General features: G+C 43.6%; 1 protein-coding gene across 4 annotated transcripts in view; it reads left to right on the top strand.

The window, feature by feature from the left end:
• The window catches only part of GRIP2 (glutamate receptor interacting protein 2), a 250030-nt gene that overhangs the window by 172320 nt on the left and 53348 nt on the right, over positions 1–24362 (top strand). For all 4 annotated transcript variants that reach the window (XM_033517452.1, XM_015641263.3, XM_033517453.1 and 1 more), the window contains exons 2-3: positions 20369–20449; positions 23625–23760. In XM_033517452.1, coding sequence (XP_033373343.1) covers positions 20369–20449; positions 23625–23760 — 217 coding nt within the window. The remainder of the gene's footprint in view (positions 1–20368; positions 20450–23624; positions 23761–24362) is intronic.

Here is a 24362-nt window from a genome sequence, read left to right as displayed (position 1 = left end):
TTTGCAAAGGGCAGACATCAAATTCCGGCTCCAATCTTTCCAGAACGGACAGGCTCTTATATTTCTAACTGAGTGCAATATTCAGGTACTTTGTTGCGTGCTGTAGCTCTGCTTGTTGCAGCTGAATGTGCTGCATGGGGCTTGTCTTCTGCTCTGATGCAAGCATTTCCCTTCTGAAAGCAAAGACATTGGAGTTGGAAATACAGAGGTAATTTATGGTTTCTGAATCCTTTTGCACTGCCCAAAATGATGTTGTGAGACTGACTTCATCCACTCCTTGGCATCAAGAAGCCCTAAAACAAGAACCTAACTTTGGAAAATTGTTTCTACTCCCTAAATCTGAGGGTAGGATGAACCAGGTGGAAAGCATTTTATCCTGGCTGTGTTGCCTAATCCCAGGGATGGTGGCTGGAGGCAATGTTCACCTACTGTACCAGCACAGCAAGAAGCATTTTGGGGGCTTAATTTGAAGCTGCCAGAGACATGTTGATGAGTCCTGATAGGCTGAGGGAGTCTGGGCGTGTGACTTAACAGGGCAGGAATGCACTTGTTCCATGGAAACATCAAAAGACAAGTTGGCAGAATCTCAAACTGCTCTTGGGGTTGGGCCAGGAACTGGTTTAGAGGTGGCTGACACTGAGTGTGCTGAAGGGGTCTCCTTGATGCCACCAGCAACAGAGGGGGGGTCATTTGTGAAGCTCTTCCAACATGACACCAGAGACATCTTCTTCATCTGCTTCAAGATGGCTGTGTTGCAAATGGTGATGTTGTCTGGGTGCTGGATGATCAAATGAGAAATTTTCCTGATGTCAGCCCCAAACATTTCTTGAGAATCTTGGGCCAATGTTCTGACACGTACAAGGGAATGGTGCAGTCACTGGGTGGGTAAGGAAGCCTTTTTTACCTGGTGTTAGACCCTCACAGCTTATACTTCTGGTGCTCCTGAGGACCAAGCCCGTGCTTTCATGGGAATGCTTCCTGGAAATTTAGAATGGAAGCAATGAAGGGAATTGAAATCTTATCACTCATTTTAGCATTTTAAGTGGAATAGGCAAAACCAAATGGATTGTTTCAAAGAATCACTCAAACATTTCAGAAGTGCTTTTTGGGCCCACCACCACTAGGGTGTTGATGATTTCTTTTCTTTCCTTCAGTCAGAAGGAATTTCTTTCCTTCCTTTCAGAAGTTTTTTGATGGGACACTTTAGTAATAGATTTTGTGTTTCCTTCAGAATGGAAGGGTCAGAAAATGCAAAGTAGCAGTGATATTTTATGGGAGGTGGTGTTTATTTTCTATTTAGAGTGAGTGGTTCTCCTGATAGCAGGATGATTGTGTTTCTACAAAAGCCTTTGTAATCCTGCTGTTGGAGGAGTTCCCTGAAATCCTTTATGGCCTTTCTGAAGTCCAGGAACAGCCTCTATGTTTTGCTCTAGCAAACATCACATTCAGTTAGTCCTTACTGCAGGATCATTGCAGGAATTGGGAAGAGCAGCAGAACTCACTGAAACTCCTTCAGGCTGCTCCAAGTGACCCACTGAAGATCCCATCCCAAACCAGTCCATGTCAAATGTTCACTGAGGACAGCACACACAACTTCAGAAGACCATTTGTCTTTCAGATGTATCCACTTGCGTGACTTAATTATTTTTGATTTTTAAAAATACAATTTGTATAGAAGGCAAAGGAAGAATAAAGATAGAAGATGAGTGAGGAGTGCTTTTCTGTTTGGGTTTGCTGTTTGGTTTTGGGTGTGGGGGTTTTTTTGTAGCCATTAGAAGCCATGCTTTCAGCACAAGATGGACTCTGCAGATCAAGGGGAGCAGCATTTGCTGTCCTTTTTCTAGACTGGCAAACTGCACCCTTTATTGCAGGGTGGGAATGGCCAGAAAAAGAGACCTGTTAATAGACCTCTGCCCCTTCCTGCTCTCAGTTTTCAAGGGATCAGCTTCCCTGTTCTCTCTCTTCTTGCCAAATAAGCAGGGGGAAGAATAGAGAAAAACATGCCTGAAAGGGATAGAAAACTAATGTGAGGAGCTAGAATAAGACAGGAGGAAATCTTCATAGATAAATCTCCTAGGAGGAAAGATTTTATCTTTCTTATTGAAGAATTCATCACAATAGTGCTATTTAATATAAGTCCTGCTCATCAGGCTGCTTACGTCATTTGTCAGCTTTGCCTCAGTTGCAGCCAAATGAAAGATTAAGAGAAAAACTAACTGGGGTGTGTGTACCAGGAAAAACATCTCTGGGTCTGAATCATTGATCTTAATTTCCTTGAGCCAAAGCTGGGCAGAGAGTTTGTGCTATTCCTCTGCCTTGAGATTGTATCAGCCATACCTGTGATACCATGCATCCATATTGCATTTAAATATATCCAAACTGGGAACACCACATCAGCTCACATTAATTCAGTACTCTGAAATATTTAGGAAAAGCTTTGCTTATTTATAATTTCAGTGCCTTTGCATTCTGACCTAACACAGATGACAAATTACTCATTTCCCTCTGTGCATCACATGTCCAAATATCTGAAGAGAATAATGATACTGGTTTCCCTCCTCCCTCTCTTCTTTTTAGCCTAGACAAGTTATCTTTCCCCCCAGCCTCAGAAGTTGTGGTCTTGTAGATGTCTGACCAGTCTGCATCAATTCAACCTGAATGAACTCCAGCTGGGCCGCATCGTTGTTGAGCTGTGGTACCCAAGCCTGGGGACTGTGTCCAAGCCAAGGCTTTTATCAGTGCTGAGTAGAATGAAAGGATGATTTCACAGATTTTGTAGACTATACCTACCTACCCTGTAGCAGGGTGTTAGCTCTTCTTGCATAAGACATGGGGACTGTGGATTTACATTTGGTTTGCAGCCCACAGGATCTGAAGAGTCCTTGCTGTCACTTCAGTAGTTTTTCCCCATCCTTCATTCATTAGATTGTTCCTGCCTGGGTCTGGTAGCTTGCATGCCCCTCTACCAAATTGTACATCTGTCTTTTCAAACATGTATGAGTCATTCTGAGTTCAAAATTTACTTCCCAGCCTGCTTCCAGCCCTTCATGCCTTGTGGCTGTCAGTAAACTTAATAGGATCAGTCTCTCTGCAACCATCCAGGTAATTTAGTAAAAACCTGGAGCTGTACCAGTCTGGTGGAGGGTCCCCACAGAAGTTCATTTAATACATCTTTGCCTCCTGATTGTGAACAACTGATGAATTTTCTCAGTGTGTGGTTTTCCAATCAGTTTTGCATACACTTCATAATCATCTGTATCCTGCTTCCCAAACATACTTACAAAAATAGCATGTGAAACAGTGTCAGAAGCGTTTCTAAAATTGAGATATAGCAACTTGCATTTTCTGTCTATCCAGAAATGTTACTCTCATGTGGAAAGCAATTGAGTGGGCATGACTTATTTGTGGTAGATCCAGGTTTGCAGTTAGTCCCCCTCACTTGGTGTTAACAGCTCACACACAGTCAGCTCCAGGAACTGAAAGAGAGGGTGATGGATTTGTCATTCTCTCTCCCCCACTCTGGTAGCATCTTGTTTTGGTTTGGTTTTTAAAGCTGAACATTGTATTTTATTCTTCAGCCTTGTGTTGTCTTACCCCTCCTCCTCAGGTTCGTATGGGTGCCTCCTGATGGCTTTAGCACTTTGGTGACCAGGTTTCTAAAGTTTTGTTGACTAAACTTCTAAGTATAAATGAGCTGATCTGTGCAGTCAAAATGAATTCTTGCTCTTTTCTAGAGATGACCTATTCTACTAAAATTGCTCTTTTATAGAAGAGAACAGATGAAAGTAACATCCTCCAGATTTTCATGGCCTATAGAAACAATTTCTTTTTATTCAGTTTTTCTCCTCCAGTATGGAGGTTTCTGAGTTTTCCTCTCAAAAGCTTGTTCTCAAGCACATCTTGTTACTACAGATTTGTTAAGAGAAGGATGTTTTTCAGTGCAAAGGCCAGGGAGGTTTGATACAAATGTTGGTCCACAGTGTCAGTTGAACAACTGTTGTAGAGGTTTTCTCTCCAGAGTTAAATGTTGGAGTCCAGTTCCCAGCCCAGGCACTAACCTCCCTGCCACCCTGCTTATGAAAATCTCATTGCCACTGGAAGAGGTTCTCTCTGGCTTAGAGTGACCCACAGAAGAGGACTGAATTTCATGTGGTGGCTTTATGTCCAGGATAATTATTCTTTATAATGTTCTGTTTTGTTAATCCATGGAAGCCAAGGGTAACTGCACTGCAAAAGTGTTTGCATATGTTAGGACATGTAGGATTTGATTTCTTTTGCAAATGGACTGCTAAAATTGATTGTGTGCAGATGCCAGTGTTTACTGCTTGTGATATTATCCACCTAAATCGTGGATAGAAATCATGCAATTTTACCAGAGGGTCAGAAAAAGATGTTGGGCAATATGGAGGGAAGGGCACCTCTGCTTTTGTGTGTAGGCATGTGTAGGTGTTGCAAATAAAAGAAACAATTAAATCTAACAAGTAATAATAAAGAAGTGCTAATGCAGAGCTGGAGAAGAAAAAGTAGAGCAAAATAAATATTTATCAATGTTCATCAATTGACAATGGAATGCTACCAGGCATTTAAGGCTCTTTTCAGCTGTCGGTTCAGCTACTGCATAATTTTTAGCTTGTGAGTAATCCCATCAGGCTTGGCATGGTCTTAATCCTTGATAGGATGGGGCCCCCAGGTCATTGTATGCCTGTCTATTCAAGGTGGCAGAATTCGGTTTCAAGAGAAACGTGCTTGTGTGGGCGTTAGGAAATTCTGGGTCTGTGACAGTCTGACTGCCAGTCTGCCTCTGATTTTTTTTTTCTTATAATATTATTATTATTCTGTTCATAACAAAAAATAAAATTAACTGGGCTTGATGTTCTTAGCTGCCAAGTTTATTAATCTGTGGATTTACCAATCAGTCTAGTAACTTGAAATGTGCAAAATCACACAGGCTGAAGAATTTCTCTCCCTCCATTCCTAACAATTGCCACCCCCGATTTTTTTATTTCAATGGAAATAATTTTTTTTTCCTTTGACCGTGTGTTTTTGTTCAAGGATCTGATAATTACATGCTTGGAGATGATGGCTTTTCAAAAGCATCTTTCCCAGCAATTTTCAACTGGAGATGTGGATAAAAATATCTCCCCATTTTTTTATCAGAAATGTTTTCAGTAATGTGCAATTATGAGCTCTGCCTTCATTCAATTCACCCTGGAAGAATTTGCTTCACAGGGAAATTCGTTTCCTAGCTGCTGTAGATGCCAGCATAGTTGGCAGCTGCAGGTTTTGTGGGGAGGAGGAAAAAGAAAGGCCCAGAAATTAAAATTGCTGTGAAGTAAATTGATCTCAACACCTGGAAACCATGAAAAGATGGAATCTCATACTTTTTTGTTAAATCATTGTTAAACTGCTTTGCATGTCAGTCCCAAAATGGCCCTGTAAATTATTTAGTGTAGTTGAGAGATGAAGAGATGATCCAGTTCATCACTCCTCACAACCGATCTGTTTCTTGTTGTGCAGGTTCACATTAGCAAGGTGGAAGGTGTCGTGGCTTTCTTCCCAGCAGTACTCCAACTTCCATTCTCAATGTATAATCAACACTTGTGTGTTTATTGTAATGAAGCTGTAAGTCAGGAACTGGCTCAGGTCTGGGGAGAACAGCATTGGTGAGAAGGACTGTGGAGAAGTTTCAAAGAGCATAAACATGCTTTTGTCCTGGGAGGCAAGAACTTGTGCTGATAAGAGTGTGATCTGGCTCCCTGCTGCCAGGTGTGTGGATGAAAACAGGATTTGTTGCATTCTTCTGCTTCATTGCATCTTCCTCTTCCCCAAAGGAGGGATGTAGGTCCCTGATCTGATGTGTGTTTCTGTTTTGGAGGTCATGTGCCAAGTCGTTTGCAGAGATGGAGTAAACTAACTTGTTTGAGACTCTAGATAATTTCTTCCTCCCAGCTTCTGTCCCTCCTCAGAACACTCTCAGTACCTGGGGAGCCCAGAGGTCCAGCACTCTCAGCCCCTGCCCTGTGGGAGCTCTCACCTGAGGTTGAGGGTGTGATGGCACAGCTCCAGAGGGTGTGATGGTTTTTCCAGCCAAATAGCCAAATTAAGCCATGGATCTACTCCTCGGTCTTTGAGCAACCGCGTGCATGACCATACAAATGTTGAGGGTTAGAGACCTCCAGCAGTCCCCTCTGTTGTGCCACTAGCCCACATGATGGAGTTGTCCCAGCAATAATTCTGCTTCTCCATAAGATTTCAGTGGAGATCACCTTCTTTCCCCTTATAGGCATGATGGCTGAGCCATACAGGGTCCTTACTGCAGTGAATCATTCACCCTGGAATGGGAGGGAAGTGGACTGCTCCTGCCCCAGTGATTTGTAGAGGATGATTCCTTTATGGAATGTGGTGCCATTTGGGTGGGATTAGACTGTTGGCATCAGATCAAGGTGTGTGTTTTGCTAAGGGTTTTTTCTTTTGGATAATGTAATGCATTTCCCATACAACCCACTGTGTAAACAGATCTGTTCCTTCCTGCCATGAGACGCTGTGCTCCCAGAATGTCTCCAATCTGCAGTCCAGCAGCCCCCAGGAACAGAGGGGATCTTGGGGCACTGTCTCTGCAGATTCAGCCTCAGCTGACGCCTCTGCAGCAGTGGAGCCATGCAGGGGCATTAGGGGGATGTGGATGTGAGGTGGGAATGGACTACATGGAGTCCTGGGACGGAGCCACAGAGATAGGCCTGGAGTCAGTGGGCAGATGCTCAGGTATGTGCAGATCTGGATCAGACAGCCCAGCTGACTTGTAAACATTGTATCTGAGGAGTGGAAATCAGAGTGAAGTTAGAAAAGCTCAGAGACAGAGGGTGCATCACTCATTGTTTCCTGTTTTCCTTCAAACCCAGGTGTCTGTGGTCCATTGCTCCCTTGCCTGTCCTTGCTGTGCAGCATGTGGCTCTTTTCCCTGCCATTCCCTGCTCCTTGCTGCTGTAGCCATGCCACAGGAGGTGACTGCTGCCATCAGGGTGGTGACAAACACCACCCAGCTCCAGGCTGGCTGCAGAGACAGTTGAGAGATAGGTGCTGTGATTTGAAACACCTCTTCCCCCTTGTATTTCAATTTATCCCAAATCTTCTCACTCAAGTGAGCTTGGCAGAGGGGCCCCATTGCTTAGAGGGGGAATAAGCATTCACCTTGCAGGACCTGGAAAACAAAATGTTTGGAAACTGTGGTGGAGGTGGGTGAGCAGAGCTCCACTGGCATTCCCTCCTTTCTAAAGGACCCTTTTTAATTCAGCAGCTGACTCCAGCAGCATCATGAGCTATAATAGGCAATTAGCTCCTAGCAGATTTATGTGACACTGTGTTTTATAAGCAAACAGTCATGTGTGTTTAGTCATTGAATGGACCTGCTGTATCTGACGTTCACAGAGACAATCTCTCCCCTCTTGCCTCCCTGAGCACACACTCAGCTCTCTTGCAGCAGTGTGGAGTCACAGGCATCCATACTTGTGCAAAACTGGATCTGCCATGCGGCAGCAAGAGGTAAACTTTTGGCAATATCTGCTCTTGTAGAATCCAGACTCCATCTGGAGGTTATAGAGGTGGGAATGGGAGGTACCTGGTGCAAGGATGTCCCCCCACAATGCTGAGGACCCTTTTTAGGTGAAGGTTGGGTGGACACTTGCACAGCACCATGCCAAGGACTTCATCAAAGTGGTTGCAGTGCTCCCCAGACTTCCCCAGACTTGCAAAGTAGTCAGGTTTAGTATTCATAGTTAATTTTAGATATACCTGCGCATGCTGCTCTTCCATTACACACTCGACAGAACCTGCTGGTTTTAATTTTTATTAGCACAAGTGCCTTGTTGAATCAAAATTAAGTGGGTATTTGGGAGCATAATGTGAAGCATTACATTTAATGGTCTATGTTCCTGCCTGGAGAAAGGCTGTCACATGCATCTTCTCTCTTCCCAAGACGCTGCGGTCTTTAGCTACACCTGAATTTTCCTGGATTCATTGCTACTTCCTGTCGTCTGTAAGCTGTAAAACTTCCAGCTGCAAACTTTCCAGTGTATGTTGCATCTTTTCAGATGTATGGCCTTATTCTGGTGTAAACCTGCCTAGCCTGGGGTTGTGGTACGTGGGGAGAGGGCAGGCTTGGGGTGCAGGTGGAACCGTGCTGCTGGAGCTGCTCAACCCAGTCCCGGGAGAGCTCCTGTGCCTCTCCCCTCCTCATGCACCTTCCCTTCCCTTGTTCAAAGGGGAGCAGGCTTCTGCCTGGGACGATGCAAAACTGACTTTTCTCTCAGTCCTAGGCATGAGTCTCTCAATCCCTCTGGTGTTTGTGATGGTCAGGAGAGCTCAGACTCTCACCAAGTTACAAGGGCTGTTTTAATCGGTGTTCCCATTTCCCAACCTGAAGCTCTTTCTGGCCAACACCTTGCTGCCGGGTAACCCTTTGATTGCCGTGGTTTTGGGTTTCAAAAAAGGCCAAGGGAAAATTAACCCCCAGAACTATGGGGCTTGAATTCTCCACAGAGCAGGATTTCCATGTGAAAGTCTCAGGGTTGTCTCAGAAGCACTCACAAGAAGCATCTCTGTGAGCCTTTCAGAGGGTCACAGAGCACAGCTGTAGCATTTTGTTCTGAATTTCACCAGGAATTTCCGTGTCTTTTGTGAATTCTTGTGCTGGCTGAAGTTGAGACTGGGTTCTCCACCTGATTAGTGCACCTGTGTGATATAAAGCAACTGGAAACCAGCACAGCAGTTTGCATTAAGGCAGCCATGGAAAACAGCTGGAATACATGAATAACTCTGCTGGAGCAGGGTTGCATCCATCTTTCATGCTGAACAGATGTTTGCTTTCATCAAAGTGGTGCTGTGCTGATCTTTGACATCAGCCTGTTTGGAGGCTGGGGTGTTGGCAAAGTCTGAGGCCAAGTCAAGGCTTAATGGAAGCAAAAAGTGGGCAAACACAGGAGCTGAGCTTGTTGGAAGCAAGATTTAACTGGCAATTCAGGCAAATTTTTAACAGCTGGTTTGATGAGATCAGGCTGCACCAGTTCCAACATCAAATAACTTGGAGCTTTGAAACTTTCATATTTCATCTTGTTGTCCTGTTAAATCTGATACTCCCTGACTCTTTGGTTTCTCTCCTTCTCCCTCCTTCCTTTCATTTTAAGTGAGGCTCTTGCTTAAACTTTCTTTAGTCTTTTATCTATAAGCGTCTTCCATCTCTCACACAGCTCCTGTGAATCCTTCTGACAGAGTCTAGGATAAAAGCAGCCCGGACATGTACATGGGCCATTGCATAAGAGATGGTTTGTGTGTCAGTCTGAAATCTACATATGTTTAGATCAGTCATGAAGTGGGAACATCTGTATGTATTCATATATAATGGCTTTTACCAGATGAATGAATAATCCAACTCCCACGATTTGGTATTTACTTTTTTTGAAACATTGCTACTTAGCTGAACACTGAAGGAGAATCACATTTATGGGAATTAAGTCTTAGTAAGGTTTAGCAGAGCTTCGTGGATAAGCTGGAAACAAGTCTAAACGGGGTGCCAGAAATCTTTCTTTTAAAATAGTTAATGCTGTCTGGAACTTCTTCCTTATTTTTTTGACTCCCACTGGCTTTTAAGCAGTTTGCATCAAAATGCAGTGCAAATCTGGGATAAAGCACCTGATTTGCCTCCTACTGCATTGAATGCCTTCCTCTGTGATGTCACCTTCCTGCAGCACCAGCTGTCTTTGCAGGGCTAAAATAGGTTCCCAAACCTTGGGGGCTGCACTGTGAGCTGGGGGCTCCAGCTGGGGCATTACCTCATTGCTGACAAACCTGCTATGAGATGCCTTGGTGCACTGGCCCGTGGGATGCTGCAAAAATCTGTTGGAGATAAGTTTTACCTAAATCTGTTTGCTCACTTCACACCTTGACCCCTGGCTCATGCTTTTATTAAATGTTACAGCACTGAAATGCGTCACTTTTGTTGCCTGTTTTGTCGGTGGTTTGGTTTTTGTTTTGTTGTTTTGTTTTATTTATTTTTTTTTTTTTTTGCTGTTTTTGTTTTCCTGTGGTTTGCAAGGATTTTCTTGCTGCTGTTGGCACTGAGATTGATGCATACCACACATGGACCTGTATCAATCTCAGCCACCTCTTGAACTGGCACTGTAAATCTCCCAGATTTGATCCTTCATTTAATTTGCTGTGCTTTTCCCCTGAGTCAGAGCAGATTTGTAATTGGGAGCAGAGACAGGGTGCTAACCTGGACATGTGGTAGGGTGACTTTCCTTGAAAAAGCCCTCCTGGGCTCCCCTTGCCCACCCCTTGTTATATCTTGCTGGGACAAGTGTTGTTTATGTCAAACCGATGAGATCAGCAGGGCAGCAGGGCGTGATTTGCTGTATGAAGGGACTTTTCCCAACTTATCTAAGGAGCTGTGTTTTCTAAGAGGTTTCCTTAAGCTTGGTTTACCTCTCCTCAGTTGGTCTCCACATGGACTGCTATAAGTTTAGAGGTGCTAAAAATTTGCGTGTGCTCTTTGGGGCACATAATTTTCTTTTGTAACAAGGACTCTCTTTAAAATACTATAGAACTAAAACAAAAAAAGGCATTACAACTGTAGCTAAGTCCCTCTTTGTGAAGGATTACGAAGCTGAATGTTGGCACAATGTCTTTTTGCCACCACCTCTTCCCTTTCTGGTGAATCCAGTGGTTTTTCATTTGCTTTGTCTACTGCCTGTCACAAGAGATGTGCTCTTGACAATTTACCTGCTGAACTAGGGAAAGTTATCTGTCTGTAGCAAAGCCCAGAATTAAAAACTGTTGTCTCAAGCCCCTGATTCACAAACTCAAGGATATCAAATGATAGTTTTTATTACTCCTGCTTCTATTTCAGAACTCATGGTCTATTTTTTTACTTCCTATCCAGGTATATATTGGGAAGTGGGTATTCCAGTTTTCCTCTGTTTGAAATTAAACATCTTTTCACCAGAAAAAGGTAGCTCAGGGAACCCTGTCAATCATTGCTTTTTGTCTCTGCTGCAGCAATATTGATGTATCCTTCTGCTTCATTTGAGGTAGGATCTCAAGCTTTGAGCTGGCCAAAGCTGCAGAAAATACTTATTATGGACAAAAATTACCCTTTCACTGAACTGTGATATTTTGTTTCAGCCAATTTAATCTCAAATGGCACCTTCACCTGTTTTGTTCTGGGTTTTTTGGTAAGACTGGGTTGTGACTGAGCCATTCGACATCTAGTCTCACTCTCTGTACAATACAGGTCAAAGAGTTAGTTTCTGTGAACTGTTCTCCAAATTGCCTAAGGAGTGCCAAATGCTTCTGAGAAGGATGTCCATCCATTATGACAAGACATTCTGTAACTCAATGTCCAGGTGGTTAATTCTTTACATTCAGTGGAAGGAGAGGACATGCATGCGTATGTTCCAACATCTAGGATGCATCTATAGCTTTTCTTTTCAAATTCTGGCTCTCTACCCCTGCACTGAAGAGTTCTGTGCTCTCCTGCCAGGCCCACACACCAGACCAGATTGCCTTCTCCTTTCTATTCAGTCATGAATACACATAATACAAAGTGCTACCTTGTACTTCTTAAACTCCTTTGCTCCCTGGAAAGTTAACAGCCTCTTGATTTAACAGCTCTTTTGTAAGATCGTGGAGGATGAAAGACAACAAGTACTGTTTTTAAAGCAGTCACAATAGGGATCAAAAGGGAATTTGTAAAAAGCAAAATAGGTGCAAGAATTTACTATCACTATCACTGCAGTGAATTGATCTCCATTTCAAAAGATGGAAGTCTTGACTTCTCCCTGTTCTGTCACCCCCAAACTGTTGATTTGTGCTTCATGTTCCCACCCAAGCTGTCCATGAGGGTGCCCAGTTCTTGGCACTGCCAATGGCTCTTGAGTCTTGTCTCCCCATCTCCTCCCTGGACTTCTGTGACAACCCAGGCATTAGGTAAGACAGTAAAAACCCCAATAAAACACCAAGATGACACATCTTTTAATATGGACATTGATAATGGTTTTGGCTTCAACTATTCATATATCAAAAACAAAATCTTTTGCCTGCTGTGGTGTAGCTTTTTGGCAAGCTGCCTTAGTTGGAAGGCAGCTTGGAGCCAAACCCTATGCAGTGAAAACATTCATGATGGTTTTCATTAAAACAAAGCTCGTTTTCCTTCCTTGACTAACTCCAGGGTTTTTAAGCAAGTAAGTAATAGTGTCCTCTAGACTTAGGTGGCACCAGTGATTTGAGTGCTAAAGTCTAATAAACTGACAGTACTTAATTTCATTTGGTTGAAAAACCACAATAGAGATGTCTTTTTTTATTTGATTTTACTCCACAGTCACTTACCATGGCATTTGGTGTTTGAAAGAAGGTAAGTCCTCTGGGCTTGGATTCAGCAGGCTCCATTTCTTATCCACCTCCATATTTAAGAGTTTGTAAACTTACATGGAGTTAATAGGGAGAATTGATTCCCTTGCCAGCTAGGATTTACTGCTGCCTGCTGCTTAGATTAGTAAATCCAGTTGTATCTAGCGAGGCATTCTTCCTTGGGAATGATGTTAGACTTTATTGGTCATTTCTCACCATATTACAATTGCTAACTTGGATAACTTTCATGAAAGATCAGTCTGAAAATGTGTCTTATTTCTTCTAAATTTTTACTATTGAAAGTTAGCTTCTTCAGATAACACAATCAGTATATCAGCGATATTTCATCTTTCTAGCTTAGTATTGGACTCTCCCCAGTACTCTCTATGCTGCTTAATAAGAGAAATTGCCAGATTGACTGGAAAATGTAACTTTAATAACATCATTTCAGGCACTAGAACCATCGAGAAATAATAATCTCATGGAGTTGGTTTCTGCACTATTCTTGTATTTTGTGCATGAAATTACTGTGAATGCTCTGTGTGAGTCTGTGTGTGCAAACAGCCTGCAAGGGGGTGAGGCACTGCAGGGGTTCCTCTGCCACTGGGTCATCCACAAATATAAACTGATGAAGCTGTCTGAAAATGCCTGGGAGGATGAGAAGGATTGCAGGAAGGGAAGTCTCTCTCTATTTCTCTCTTTCTATTTTTTAACACTAGAAATGCAAATCTTGCTGGGGACTGCTTAAGAAAAGTGAACTGGGGAAGGCTCAGAGAGTGAAGAGGGATCTTCTTGGTGTGGATGTTGTTAGAGGATTGGTTGGAAGAGATGGATAAAAGTGAAGATTCTTGGGTTTTGTTTGGGAAAAGCTATTTTTGCTGAAGATCCAGCCTCTGAAATCCCTCAAGCAGCTGTTAATAAGCCTAACTTAATGCACAAAAATCATATCCTCACCGGAGTCAGGAGAGAGTCATCCCTGATACTTTTAAATGAAAGATACAAAATCACAGGCTACTTCAGAAGAACAACATAAGCTCCTCTGTGAACAGAAGACCAAAGGAGTGCTTAATTTCCAGCAGTTCTGCATCTGCTATCCTCTGATCTCCTCCCTACAACACAGGAGAAAATGAGTGGTGAAGTTGATCTAGAGCTGCTTTGCACAACAGCTCTTTGCTTTTCTGAGAGCAATAACTTGAGTCTTTTCTACTCAAAACACATTTTTATTTAAAATTACAAGATTATAAGCCTCTTTCAGGCTGCGCCCTCTCTCTCCCCTCCAAGTTGATGGACATTGGCCCCTGGGTTCCAGAGGTGCAGAGGACAGTCGATGAACAGCATGGGAATTTAATTTTCATACAAAACCAGAAGAGACAAAAAGAGGAGATGAGTTTAACAAAAAATTTTAGTCACTTTTTCAAGTATTTTTTCTTCCATCTCTCAGTACAGCTTGAGTAGAAATTAAGAACTGCTTCCAGGTCCTCCATTATAGAGTCCCTTGGATGTGCTGATTAGATAAAGTGGCTCTGTGTTGGCTTCCAAAGCAATAATGGGAGCAAACAATGCATTGTAGCAATGGCTGTGGTATATAAAAGACATGGGTGTAGTGGCAGGTTGATTGTAGATTCTTAAATTGTGTTTTTTTTTCCTTTCTTCCCTTTTATGTGTGTGTTTTTATTTTTTTTTTTCTGGAATGTAATGTATTTAATGAAAGCATGAGGGCTACCAGATGTTGGCACTGCAAGCTGAGTCCAGCATTCATTCTTATCAGATGGGACTTGGATCAGTCCTTGAGAGGTGTTTAATATCCTGTGAAAGTTGATGTGAGTTAAACCTTACCAGAGCCCAGATTTTCTGCAGAGCAAACTTAAACGGGTTTTCTTCACAAAAAACTTGTTTACTAAATGCAGAAACTCTTCCCACATCTTCATACAAAACAGGAATCTTCCATCACTCTTATCTGCTGCAGTCTTGCAGGGGGTAAGAAATTCGCTCTTGTATCCTTTGGAAGCCAAGGTGCTTGGAAACAGAGACATGTTCTGGCTTATATCTTGGTCCCATAAAGGCCACTGCTCTGCAAATAATTATCTGCAGCATCTCAGTTGAAAATGATTGCTTGAAACAAATTGTTCCTTTAAAAGTAATTTTGTTTTTTTATTAAAAAGAAAAGAAACCAGAAGAACAAAGCATGGAGTTTCTGTTAAAAAACAGGTTATTGTGTTTTCCTAGAACTGATTCCAGTGAATACAGCAGCAGATGTTAGAAAATTGAACATGCCTGAGAAGGGTTGGTAGAAGAAATGGAGAGACGTGGAGGGTGTGGGGAGATGAATTTCACGCTGTGTCTATTGAGGAGAATAAATTAAGAAGTACAACTTCCTCTTGGAATACCCTCAAAGTTTGGGCAGGTTCTTCCTGGCTCAGAAGCCAGGAACAGCAATGACACAAGTGGATGGAAGAGCTGCCACAACAGCCTCTGGTGGAACAAGAAGCTTTTGATGGATCACCTTCCCAGGCTGGGGTTGGGAACACAGCATCATTGCAGTAGGGCTGGCACAGGTTCTGGCAGCAGATTGATAAAAACTTTTCCCCCAGAATTATCTGGGAAAATGGGATAAAGCTCAATTGTTTTTGGGACAAGAGCCTTGTTTCCAGCAAGTGTGGTTCCTGTACAGCATGGTTGTTTTTCTGGGCTCTTCACTCAGAAATCTGTGATGAGAGAAGTTAAGAGAAAACTTCCCCAACTTCTCATTTGTCTCTGGGTGTCTCCTGAGTATGAGCTAGGAGGGGATTTGTTGCCAGTAAAGAGATAAAAAGAGGCTCTTCTTATTCACAAAAAACCCCACTGTGATTTTTACCAGCTTTGTTGATACATGTATTTATGAAATTAGGGAGGAGCTGCTCCCTAAATAACTTGGTCTGTTCCAGCCTGAACTCACTGGTTAAGGGGAATTTTTTTAATCTTCCTGGTGCAAAGGAAGGGAAAGGTATTTCAAAGCACTGCTTGATTTTGGATTAGTGCTGTGGGAAAGTCACATGGAAGATGCCCTGGGCTAAGGGAAAGGGTAGAGCTATGGTGGGCACTGGGTTTTTCACTGGCATTCTCCCAAAAGCCCACCCCGCCTTCTGGAGAATACAAAGTGAGAAAACACTGGGACCTTTCAGGGTTGGGTTGGGGGTTTTGGGTTTTTTTCGGATGCAGCAAGTTAAAATCATTGTGATGAAAATGAAATTGTGGTGCAGAATCCTAAAGAAAAAGTGACTTTCTGTTTTCTTGTTTTAAGCACAGGAGCATGGACTGTCTTGTCTAAGGATTTAGTGTGTTTGTTGCTATATGCTTGGATTAGGTTTATGTAGGGCAGGATTATGCTTTAGCTCAATTTTTGCAGTATTCCAGGAAAAGCAGTCTAGAGATCACTGATAGATGTGTTTCATCTGTTTCCTGGGGTTCTATTTATTTATTAAGTTTAACGATACAGAGTCAAAGCCCTGTATTTCTAGAGAGGGGAAAAGAACTGAGCAGCTGTACTGGTTATAGTGAACTCATATACAGGTTTTCCAAGGGCCTGAGGAGCTGTGGATTTATATGGGCAGAAGAAAATTCAAGCCACCTGCTGAGGAAGGCTTGGGGAAGATGGGATCCTTCATGCAAGCAACCTCTTGTCTGAAGCAGACATGTGGGAGGAGCTCTTGTTCTGCAGTGAACTTTGTAATTAAGCAGTTTCGGGAAATCATGCAGTCTGTTTGTAACCAGCTTTTTGTTTTACCTGTCCTGGGCTCTCTGGATCTACTTGTCTCTCCTGTTAAAGGCTGAGTGCTTTGAAGATGGGAGGCCACCACTGTGCTGCTCTTGTGCAGAGCTGACAGTGACACTGCTGTTCCCAGCCTGCTGTGGTGGTGCTGGAATAACCCAAACTGCCCTCGGGGAGTTGTGCTGACAGCCTTACAATCAGGTCCAAATCCATCACTGGTGCATGAGATGCCCCTGGGTGTGCTGCCACATGGAGTGCCAGCCTGGAAGATTGGGAAGGATTGTGTTACTGTCCTCTGATGATGGTCCAGCCCCTGGCCAGGCTGTAGTGGGGGCTGTGTCATGTGGGATCTAAAAACCAATTTGAGATTCAGAATGGGTGTACATGGATATATCACTTTTCCCCTCCCCTCCTTCTGGTAACAGATCAACTTTTTAAAGGTGATGAGATGCCTAGAGATGCAGCTAGATGATCATAGTCTGTTTTTGAAGTACATGTCTGCATCTTCAGGCACTCAGAGATCTTTAAAGTCCCAGGCATTGGAGGTTTGGTCCCAGAGCCACAGTTTGAATCATCACTAGCTGCCTGACCGATGCTTGTGTACCCCTGGCTGCTCTTTGCCTGACTACAGATAAATGCCTCCCTTGACTTACAGAAATAACTCTCCTCAAAATGGATCAAATTGCAATTAGTTTTAGTCATTTGGATTTCTGCTTCCAGCCTCATGCTTTTATTCCAGCAAAAAAAATTCCGGCTTGCCTTAGTATGAACAGCTTTTGGTTCTTAATGCTGGTTGGTATTCATTTCTCTAAACAAGGAATGCAATTACCCTGTAGCAAAATAACTGTCTCCAACTGTCTTTTTTCCATTAAACAAATGGGAGGTTTTACCTCTTGGTCTTCCCACAAGATTAATGCACTTTCTCTGCAGGAACTGTCTTAAAGTGATCCAGGAATCTGAACAACTTGCAGACAGCAGCCTAATTGTCACAGAATCTGATTTAGCCAATGCTCATTTTCATTAAGAGGTGATCTCTGCTAATAACAGAGACTAATAGCGCTTAAAAATGAAAAAAAACCCCAAACCTTCCTTTTCCCCTCCACAGTCAGGGATAATGAACTCTCAAATCAGTGCTTTTTCCAAGGAAACCCTTTCCCCCCCATTTTAACAGAGTTTGGCTTGGCAGCTAAGTGATGTCAGGAGATCCTGTTGCCTGTGCTTGCAGGGGCAGTGGACTCTGCCCATCCTTCCTTTATTCTTGTCCCCCAGTGAAAGAATGGAGATTTTTCTTACGCCTTTATCTTTCAGTTTGTTTCTGAAGGAATGAGCTGGGGATTGTCTCTTATTTACTGTTGCTGTACAGAGTATACTGTACACTGACTGTATCACTGTTCTGCACTGCTTCTGCACAGGAGGAGAGTTCAAAGCTCTGTGTGAAGGTGTAGGGCTTGGAAGTTCTTCTGTCTCTGGTGATATGCAAAGAGTAAGACACATAAATAGTAAAAACTCTTGTCAAAGGATTACAGGAACTTCATATGTTGCCACAGATTCCCATGGGATCAATATATGGAAAGTGTTGCAATCTCAGTTTTATTGAGAGTCTTATGTACTTGGGGAGCTTTTCTGAAAGGTCTAGAGCCAGCATTACCATCGCTGCTTGAAAACCATCAATTGCACAATCTTTTTTTCGGAAGATTTCTGGCCCTCTCAGTGTGAGAGATAAAGCTTGATGAATTCAACTCTAATAGCTCCAGCACGGATTGCTTGCAAAAAAAACCTGCACAGTATTAAAAAAGAGAGTTATTTCCCCAGTTTTAGGGAGAAGAGAGGTTCATGGATTTTTAGTGCTTGGGTTTGTGCTGCAGTTTTGGCTGGCTGAGCAATCAGGCTGGTTACCTGCCTCTCCTCCAAACTGGTGCTGCGTTAGGCAGAGGAAATAACTGAGAGCACAAAAGGGAGTTTCTTTTTAAAAAGGCCAAAAATTTAACTCCTTGCACAAACAAACAAAAAAGTTTGTAAAAAGTTTTTTATTACCAGCTTGAGTGGCAGAGCAGAAAATCATCTGCAAATGAACAAAGAGCCACACACGCGGCAGGGATGCTCCTGTGAGCAAAGTTCCCATTTCAGCAGGTGGAGTGTGGCAGCCTCCTTTCCTGTTCAAACATTTTAGCCAGATAACGAGGGGAAAAACCCAAATATTTTTCACACAATCAACTGAGTTTGGAAGGGGGGGCAATAGGAGAAGAGGAGCTGTGGTGCTGATTATTTGCTGGCTGACATGGCTGTAAGGAGCAGTGGGACAGGGCAGGCCCTGTAGCTCAGGTCACTGCTCTTGGCCACTTGGCTGCTGCTGGAAGCTGTTGTTAATGCACAGGCAACCTGGTTTCTTGCTCTAAGGGAAGCCAAGGCATGATGCCAGCAGCTGTTGGGGTAGGGAGGGTAACCAGTAGCAAATTGGGGTTTCCTATCAACACTGATGGGGAAATGAAGCGCAGAAGGGTGCTGGTGACTGACTGCTCCGGGGCGGTGTGTTTATGTGAAACAGATGGTTCTGTGCTGCAGTTTGCCAGCAGATTATGGAGCTGGCTTTGAACCATCTTGAGTGGTTTCCCAGGAAGGCAGGGATCCCATCCACAGCAGAGTGCCGTGAGCACGTTACCTGTGGGCAGAGCTGGCAGCAGTGCACTGGTGTGGAAGGCAGCTGCATGCTGGGCTGCTCCGTGCCATCCGCAGAGCCCCGTGGCACCAAGGGCACGCTGAGGCTCCGGTGCCAGTGAGAAGCTCCAGCCCTGGGTGCCCCAGGGTACGTTGCAGGTGCCTTTTGCACATTTACCTCCAGTGTTGAAAAAGGAACCTTGTGGTGGGTTTTCTGAGCTTTAGGGTTCTTCTTCCAATGTGCTGCTGCATTTGGGAAAGAAATAAGGGGTGGTTGTAGCTGTTGGGAACGTGGGCAGGGAGCAGTTGGATCGGCATTGTCCCGCTGCTTCCCTGGGAATTACCACCTTCCCTTATACTCCCAAACCATCCCTGATATCTGACTCTGCAGTTCTGCCAGGCATGAGGTGACAGAGAGAAGGTAAACCAAGATATTAGGAAAAACCTTCTGCTGAGAGAGACTAAGATTTACACCATCTTTTTTTTCTGTTTATGGGGAAAGTGGGCTGCCAGCAAACTGAACATTGGGATTAAGTCTTCTCTGTACAGACCCTTGTCTTGAATGGGGCTGAACTAAAATTTTTGTTCACTTTGTAAGGAGAGGGACAAAAACTTCTTTGTAACTTAAATGTAACTTACTTAAGAGCTGTGGACAGGAATAAATGGATCAAGTTTTCAGTAACCTATATTTATACTATCATGTACAACTTCTAAACCTTCACAGCTACTGAAAAATTCAAGAATGTGGTCACTGAGAATGGGAGTTATTTGGTACTACATGGTTACTGGAAATTATTGATTGGAAAAGCACCAGCTTTTTATAAAATGCCATAAAAATAGACATTTCAGATGGATGGAAATGAGATCTGTAGAAGCATGCTGCCTTCTCTGCAAACAAGCTTTGTGATAACTCTGTAGCAGTTTTCCAATAGGACAATGTATTTAGATGCTTTTGCTTTAAATTTCAGCTTATGCTGGACAGTGTATTTACAGTGTGTAATGCTATTCTCTCTTCACTCTAACTTTTTTTTTTTTTCCTTTTAATCACTTAAAATAAGGTGATCTCTCTATTGTACAGAGGCTGGAACAGCAGCAGGAAAATGTGGCTGAAATAATGGGATCTATAAGAATAGGCAATTTCACTCAAGTATAGTGATTTAGTGCCCTGTTAGTGTCCTGATGTATAACTGCATTTCCAAAGACAGTAAGTTTCTTCACTAGCATAATGACAGGCTTGAAACTTGTGAGACAAATACCCCAGCTTTCTCTATCCTCAGCTGTTCCACTTAATTACAGGAGTAAGGGAATTTTGTTCTCTCCTAGCAGATTAGCTCCAAGAAGAATAAATCAGATAATGTTACTGCCTTCCTTTTTCCCACTCTACAAGGTGAGAGCCCACATGGTGCAGTGCAAATCTGGGGCTGGTAATGTTTTTTCTTGCCTGCAGTCTGTGACACAGATGTGATTCCAATTTTGGTGTTACCAGGACTATTTCTTAAAGTGGTTGGTTCAGTTGTTTGTGGCTTTTGGTACTAATTTCAGCTTCTGTGTTTGCTCTGCTCACAGATGATGGCCCTTACTCAAAGGGGAGCAAGGACTCTGGTGGGATGGACGCAGCCCTGGTCTCCAGGAGGCAAAGCATCCCAGGTAAAGGTGGGGATCAGCTCCTTCTCCAAAACATTGGGGCATCCACTACACTTTACCTGGATATCCCTAAAATGGGTAAAACCCCTCAAAACACTAATTTTGGTGCATCTATCAGCAAGGCTTTTGCTGGAGGGCAGAAATGGATGGTGATAACTGGTCTCAGTGAATGGTGTATTACAGGTACAATCCTTGTTTTGTGTGGTCCTGTTGACAGTAGTTACAGGGAACTGGGAAAGGACTTTATTCCCGTGCTGGACTGACACTTTCAAAGGAAAAAAACAGCAGCAAAGGAGAGAGGGAAGAAACACTGCTGTAGCTGAGCTCATCAGGCAAGGAGGGAGACTGGCAATGCCTGGCAAGCTTTGAATTTCCCACATCTGACTAAGTTTGTTTTGCTATTTAGTCAGTCACAGCACATTTTTGTGTGAGATAAACCTTCCCATGCAGAAACCCCCCAGGGGCTGAAGAGGAAGTGAAGTGGTAGTTCATTTTCCTCTGTTGGTCCTGGACTTCATGTGCCAGCAGCACTCCAGCAGTCCTGGATGGGCTGCCTTGGACAACTCATCTCCTTCCTAGGAAAGCCAGGGGCTTCATTTTAACTTCTGGCTGCTAATGACCCAGTCACATGGTTGATTCAGTGTGTTCTAGGTAATGGGAAGGAAGTGAGGCCCTTCTGCTATGGCTTCATCATTCATCACTTGCTCCAAAGGATACTGTGCATCCCATTACCACTGTAGAGCAGTCCTGATGGGAGAGGCTCACAAGAGCCAGTGTGTCCAACAACCCCAGCTCAAGGTATCTCAATGGGGAAGGAAAAATTAATGTGTATTCTTCCTGCCCTGGGATGCAAAATCCAGTCATATAGTAGAATAAATCCAAGACTGCTCATATATGGTGCCTAAAGACTATGTCTTGAAGGGCCAGATCCTCCTTAACCAGCTCAGTTTACACTATGTGGGGCTGTGACAGTGGCAGTAGGTTTGTAGAGGCATGGGTCAGAATTCCTTATCACTGACCTTGATCAGTTGATCTCAGGGACTTGCCTTTTTTGGAGCAGTGATTTATCTTTGAACCCATAACAATGGGTAATTGCACTCTGGGACTTCTCATTTTAAACACTTATCAAGGATCAAAATTAAACCCCATTGAAAAGCTAATAATCTCCCCTTGTGGCACCATCTGTGTTGATCAGTCATGTCTGTAGCTGAGAGGAAATTTGCAGGATGGTGTTGGATGTTGTTCTTTCCAGCACGGTGGAGAGTCTCCCCAAGTTTCTGGCAGTCTCAGGGCTCCCAGGTTGGTGAATTGAAAATTAACTTACTGCAGTTGGCAAGGGATCAAAACTGAGTTTAAAGAGCAGAAGTGTTATGGACCTGACATTTTTACAAGGAACTTCCAGTGCCACATTAAACGGGTACCCAGCAGTGCCTAAGCGCCTGCCAGACTGGAGTTAGATTGCAAAAAGGTTCCCTACTTGCATTAATCAAGTGTACAGATTATTCTTGGAAGTGCTTTACAAAACAGGTAGTGCGTGGCAGGACTCTAAGTGAGGAGCAATTTCTGGTGTCCTGGTGGCTTTGAGCAGGAGCAAAGTGCTGGTGATGAGGCACCACAGTGCCAAATGACCCCATGTTTTGGATGGATGGAGGAGGCCCTGTACCAGCGTGGATCTTCTGTGTCAATATGCTGTTTAAGGGGCACTGCCTTGATCTGGAAGTCAGTGTGCAAGAGGTTTTAAATGTTCCCTCTCCAAACAGAGCATATTTAAGCCTGGTAAGGTTTGCTGTGCAAACAATATCTGTGCCATTTTCAGCATGTGGTTTTTGTCCACATCTGTGGGGCTGCTGTTGTGTGCTACCAGTGCCCATCACCACCTTCTCCTCACGGCCTTGGAGAAAGGCACCTTGTGTGAGGGTGACAGGTTTCCTCCTGTAAAATCATGGAAGATTTAAGTGCACTGACATAGTGGAGGTGGATGGATAATGCTATAGACAAATAGTGTAGAAGCTTCTGAGAGGAGGCTCTGACAAGGTGTGGATGTCATCCTATTTGCCCCAGGGCTAGTTCCCCTTTGAGGGGTGTGAGGTCTGTTGTGTGCAGTATTGCAGAGCTGCCTTTTGCCAAGTCTTTGAAGCTCTTGGTCTTTTCCTTAGGCCAGGACTGACCTGCTTACTTACTGCCCTTTCCATGCCAAATCCAAAAGCTGGAATAATTTAGGGGCCCTGTTTTCTGTAAAACCCAGACATGATCTGTGATGAGATCAAAACTGACACCAGGTAGGGCTTATGTGTAGGTGCTGGACAGCTAGGAGTGTTGTCTTGGACTAGAGAAGGTAAAATGTGCACTGCCTGCAGCACCCAGAGAAGCAGTACTGGTGCAGCAGGTGTGGGGTGAGCATCCCCTAGACATGGACTTGTGTTTGATGGCAGGCAGTGCATGTGGAACAGGTCATGGTGTCAAAGTGACTCGTGTCTTCAATTCCAGCTGTAGATGAGGTGGTAGTAGGGAGTTTGACTTGGACTAGGTACAGGTGGGTGGACAAACAGCTGTGAATGAATGAAGGTTGTGCCTCCCCCTCCACCCCCTGATGATGGCAGGATCCCACCCCTCTCTACACTCTCTTCTGTATCTCCCAACTATGTTGATGTCTCATGATAGTTTTTTTTTATCACTGTATTTTAAAGTCCATCCTGTTTGGTCCTTCCAGGCAGCTACTGCAGGTCTACATCTCCTGAACCTGGATGCAGGAGCATCCTCCTCCTGTGTAACTGTGACTCCCTGACAGCTCTGTTAATGCCCTCCCCACTCTGTATCAAACACAGTTCCTGAGCTGGTCCCCCTGGACCATTGCTGAGCTCCCATCACCCTGATTTTGAAGTTTTCTACTGCCTCCAGCACCTTGAAACACAATGTTTTTACTCTCTCATAAGCCCTTACTACTCTGCCTTGTCTTCATTGGTCCTGCCTGCCAGACCTGCATGCAAACATTGCTGTGGGTCTACCAGGACACATTTTTATTTTACAACTTAACTTCAAATAAACAGAGGCTTTTTCTTCATGCTAGTTGTTCAAATCATCCCAAGTCTATTTTCCCACCACCCGTAGGAAAAGGATGTCTTTGGGATTGAGAGGAATGTGACTTCCACTGAGTTTGTCTTTATTCCTGATCTTTCAGAGGAGTTCAGAGGGGTCACAATCGTGGAGCTGATTAAGAAAGAAGGCAGCACCCTTGGTTTAACCATTTCAGGTGGCACAGACAAAGATGGAAAGCCAAGAGTCTCCAATCTGAGGCCAGGAGGACTGGCTGCAAGGTGAGAAATGGAAATGGGGTGTGGAGAGCACAGCAGAAATGAAGAGGAATAGTTCCTTATTCCAGCTACTGAATGGAGTTATAATTAAAGTAGTTGGCACCCGAGACCCTTTTTTCAAGTGCCCCAGAATGCAAAGTTGTTGCTTCAGGAAGTAGAACATCTTCTATTTTGAGTTATTTCCTATGCTCTGTGCAATTATGCTCAGAAATTTTGTGTAGGGATATTTGGGATTCTGTGAAATTAGGCAGCCTTGTCAGGAGAGCTGCATGGTACAATACATCTTGATCAAGCTAAGTGGTTTAATATTGTATCTGTTCTGAATACTGAGTGTATAAGTAGCATTATTGGCTCAGAAAAAAAATGGGCAAAGAAAGGCTCCAAGAAGCAGGAAAAAGGAAAGAGTAATTGAACAATTTTGCAGAAAACAGGCAAAAGGAAAGTTGTTTTCTCCTTCCCTGCTGGATTTTTTTCAGACAGCCCTTGGTGTGCTTTTCTTTGACTGATTGCTCTACATGAATGGGAACTGAGCAACAGCAGAGAGGTTGTGAACATGTACACTGTGGTTGTTGCTGTATGCACAGATCTGAATATTTGCCACCAGG

The sequence above is a fragment of the Parus major genome, chromosome 12, assembly GCF_001522545.3.
Source record: "Parus major isolate Abel chromosome 12, Parus_major1.1, whole genome shotgun sequence".
NCBI lineage: Eukaryota > Metazoa > Chordata > Aves > Passeriformes > Paridae > Parus > Parus major.
Note: the sequence above shows the minus strand (reverse complement) of the source record. Positions and strands in the feature narration are given on the sequence as shown.